Source organism: Colletes gigas, unplaced genomic scaffold (genome assembly GCF_013123115.1).
Source record: "Colletes gigas isolate AHSC1104 unplaced genomic scaffold, ASM1312311v1 Colletes_gigas_Sc00002, whole genome shotgun sequence".
Classification (NCBI taxonomy): Eukaryota; Metazoa; Arthropoda; class Insecta; order Hymenoptera; family Colletidae; genus Colletes; species Colletes gigas.
This window is the reverse complement of record NW_025106631.1, coordinates 11,009,932-11,013,970: the sequence shown is the minus strand read 5'-3', so window position 1 is coordinate 11,013,970 and position 4,039 is coordinate 11,009,932. Positions and strand designations below refer to the sequence as shown.

The following is a 4,039-nucleotide window of genomic DNA, read 5'->3' as shown; positions in this document are numbered from 1 at the left end:
GGCTCCAGCGAGTGACGAATTCAACATTCTACCTGCAGTTGGGGCAATTGAAACCGAAGGAGGACAGAGTCGATTCTATAAATTATGGCGTTAGATTTAAAATCTCTTGCTAAGCAACGTACGGTGCTCAAGGCACAAATTACGCGAATAAAAAATTATGTAAGGGATGCAGGAGAATTAGAAATGCACGCGTTAGAATTACGTAAGCAGAAACTTGAAGACCTTTTTGAAAGGCTGTGTTCAAAAGTTTTGGGAACTCGAGGAAATCCCTCAAAAAAGGTTAATGTCGCGAGAAGAGAAATTATGCGAACTATCATTTCAAGATACAACCCAGCGCGATTCGTCGGGTCACTTTATGGTGAGATTACCATTTAATGATAGAAGGGGCGAGCTAGGCGATTCATATGAAAGTGCGCTAAAACGATTCTACGCGATGGAACGTAAACTTCAATTGAATACCGAATTACGCGAAAAATATGTAGACTTCCTGGAGGAATATCAAAGGTTAGGTCATATGACAGAAGTAACAAATGTAGCAGCTAAAAATTCTGGATGCTACTTGCCGCATCATGCAGTAGTCAAAGATAGTAGCCTTACAATGAAGGTACGGGTAGTTTTTGATGCATCCGCTAAGACCAATACGGGAATATCTCTGAACGATACGCTTATGGTAGGCCCGACAATCCAGGAAGATATTTTTGCTTTAATTACGCGCTTTCGATCGCACGTGTATGTACTAACCGCTGACGTCGAAAAGATGTTTAGGCAAATAAGACTGCATCCAGATGATGCAATATATCATCAAATATTGTGGCGGAAAAATCCTACTGAAGCAATCAAGACATACCAATTAAATACTGTCACCTATGGGACTGCATGTGCTCCATTTCTCGCAGTTCGTTGCCTAAATCAACTAACAAGTGATAGTGAAAAATCATTCCCCTTAGCAACAAACGCAATAAAACGCGATTTTTATATGGACGATCTTCTAACCGGCACACAAACGCTAAACGAGGCTATAGCTCTACGTGATCAACTAGTCGAAGCCTTAAAGACGGGAGGGTTCAATTTGCGACAATGGGCATCGAATGAACCTTCATTAATTGCAAATTTCAAAGAGCTCGCTTCGGAAGAATTTTTATTTTTAGATATGGAAACGGTAAAAAAGACTCTCGGCATTTATTGGCGTCCACGCGATGATTCGATTAGCTATAAAGTAACTATTACTGATCAGGGATCGCAAATAACGAAACGAACTATTTTTTCAAATATAGCTAAATTGTTTGATCCTTTAGGCTTGCTTGGACCTGTGGTGGTAAAAGCAAAGCTAATAATGCAAGAATTGTGGAAACGCGGTGTAGGATGGGATAACACTGCTCCGTCGGATATATTATCGTTATGGAATATATATATGTCACAATTGCCTGTACTTAACAATTTTGTGGTGCCACGCCAAATTATCGGAAATAACACACTGGAATGCCGGTTACACGGTTTTTGCGATGCAAGTGAAACTGCGTACGGAGCATGTATTTATTTAAGGTGTACAGATGCCAAGAAGGGCACTACGACAAATCTAATAGCAGCAAAGTCTCGCGTAGCTCCGTTAAAAACGATCACAATTCCAAAATTGGAATTATGTGCTGCTGAATTGCTCAGTATCGAGCAGTCGCGGAAGCATTAAAAAGGCCCTTAAGCGCGGTTCATTTTTGGTCCGATTCAACAATAGTGTTAGGATGGTTAAATTCACCACCGCACACTCTAGAAACCTTTATAGCGAACCGCGTTGCAAAAGTACAAGAGCGTACTAATGCGAAGGATTGGAAACATGTAGCATCATCGGACAATCCCGCAGATTGTATATCTCGCGGACAATTACCATTAGAATTTCTCGAAAATCATCTCTGGTTAAATGGTCCAGTATGGTTATCCGAATTGCCATCAAAGTGGCCCATAATACCAATCCCTGTCAAAGATATACAAGAGCTTCGAGTTACGCTAGTTAGTTGCACAAGTCAAATAAATTATTTCGAGTGTTTTTCCTCGTTAACAACCGTACAGCGAGTAACAGCATATTGTTTTCGTTTTTGTAAAAATGCCTTAAAGCTAGAGTCAAATACGGGGCCATTATCGGTTTTCGAGCTTCGAAGAGCTCAGGATAGTATCATTACGAATATCCAAAGAACTCATTTCACGCGAGAATTTCAGGAGTTAAATACCAAGGGCATGGTTTCTAAAACCAGTAAATTGTATGCACTGTCTCCTTTTATCGAACACGGTATCATTCGCGTCGGTGGTCGCCTACAAAATTCAAACATTAGATATTCGCAAAAACATCCGATTCTTCTGCCTAAGTCTAATCACGTGTCATATCTCATTATTCGTAACGAGCACCACCGCTGTATGCACGCAGGTATATTGGGAACGTTAAACGCTGTGAGGCAAAGGTATACTGGCCCATTGATGGCAAAAATACAGTAAGGCACATCATTCGAAATTGCGTTAAATGTTTTAGAGTTAATCCGCAAAGTACACCAGAGTATTCAATGGGTAAATTACCGAAAGATCGTGTAAATTCAGCAAGACCGTTTCAAATCGTCGGGATCGATTTTTGCGGTCCATTTTATATTAAAGAGAAAAAATTCCGCAATACAAAGAAATTAAAGGTTTGGATTGCCGTTTTCATATGTTTCGTAACAAAGGCAATGCACCTCGAAGTTGTTAGCGATTTGTCAACCGATGCGTTCATTGCTAGCTTGAGAAGATTTTTTAGTAGACGCGGTTATGCTCACACCATTTACTCTGATAATGGTACAAATTTTGTAGGGGCTAGAAATAAATTAACCGAAATGGAAGAATTATTAAGGTCCGAAGAACATCGACATGTAGCTATCAAATATTTAACCGACAAGGGCATTACATGGCATTTCTCACCTCCAAGATCTCCTCATTATGGAGGACTATGGGAAGCTGCCGTTAAGTCATTTAAGTATCATCTACTTCGTACAATAGGAGATATTCTGTTTACCTACGAGGAGTTAAATACGTATGTTGTAGAGATTGAAGCGATTTTAAATTCACGCCCTATAACACCGATTTCTTCCGATCCCAATGACTACATAGCCCTTACCCCTGCCCATTTCCTAATAGGTGAGTCTTTGATTGGCTTACCGGAGCAAGACGTGTCTGCCATCGCGAATAATTGACTGTCCGTTTGGTGAAACAGCATTTTTGGACCAGATGGTACAAGGACTATTTGAATGAACTAAACATTCGCGCCAAATGGCGTAACAATCCATCGTGCAATTTAAAGGTGGGAACGTTAGTGCTCCTTAAAGAGGAAAATCTGCCACCTATGCGTTGGAAATTAGGGCGAATTAGTGAATTGCACCCTGGTGATGATAAAATCGTGCGAGTAGTGACTGTAAAAACTACCGACGGAGTTTATAAGAGAACTGTAAAAAAAATTTGTCCTTTACCGATTAACGATTCAATAAGTAATATATAAAGACAACGCGTTTAACTATGGTATGACAATCATGAATATCATGAAGTGAGCTGTATGATTATTAATCTTGGATGCATGTGTGTTTATGTTAATCTAATTTGGTTATTTATTTTACTATTTCTCATTGCGTGTAGCTATAACATAGAGAATTTAATCCATTTAGCATAAGGTTTGTTAGAATCAAGGGCTCGTTTTTAATTATACGTATATACTAACGTTTTACTTAATACGCTAAACATTAAGATAATCATACATGGTTGTACATTAGTTTGGTATTCTCTTGTTTTAGAAAGTCTTGCACCTTACAACAATCTATTCGTAAACCGAAACTTTCATCAATTTTTCTTCTCCCTTTTTTTTCTCTTTTGAACTAAATAGTTCAAGGGGGCCGGTATGTTGCGTCGCATACTCTCGAGCGTCCCGTCGCGACGCAATAAAATACGTAGGGTAGGCCCAAGTGTTAGGGCCCAATCACTTGCTCGCCTGTTCATTAGGCAGTTTTCGTCGCCTGGGCAAGTGGTACCCTCAAGG

The 4,039-nt window shown here is 39.7% G+C and overlaps 1 protein-coding gene across 1 annotated transcript; it reads left to right on the top strand.

Moving 5' to 3' along the window:
* The first annotated feature begins 283 nt into the window (after nucleotides 1-283).
* On the top strand, nucleotides 284-3,206 carry LOC122400851. The gene is made up of 4 exons (XM_043402565.1): nucleotides 284-1,658; nucleotides 1,730-2,001; nucleotides 2,107-2,447; nucleotides 2,516-3,206. The coding sequence occupies exons 1-4, from the start codon at nucleotides 284-286 to the stop codon at nucleotides 3,204-3,206; spliced, it is 2,679 nt and encodes an 892-aa protein (XP_043258500.1).
* Nucleotides 3,207-4,039: the final 833 nt, after the last annotated feature.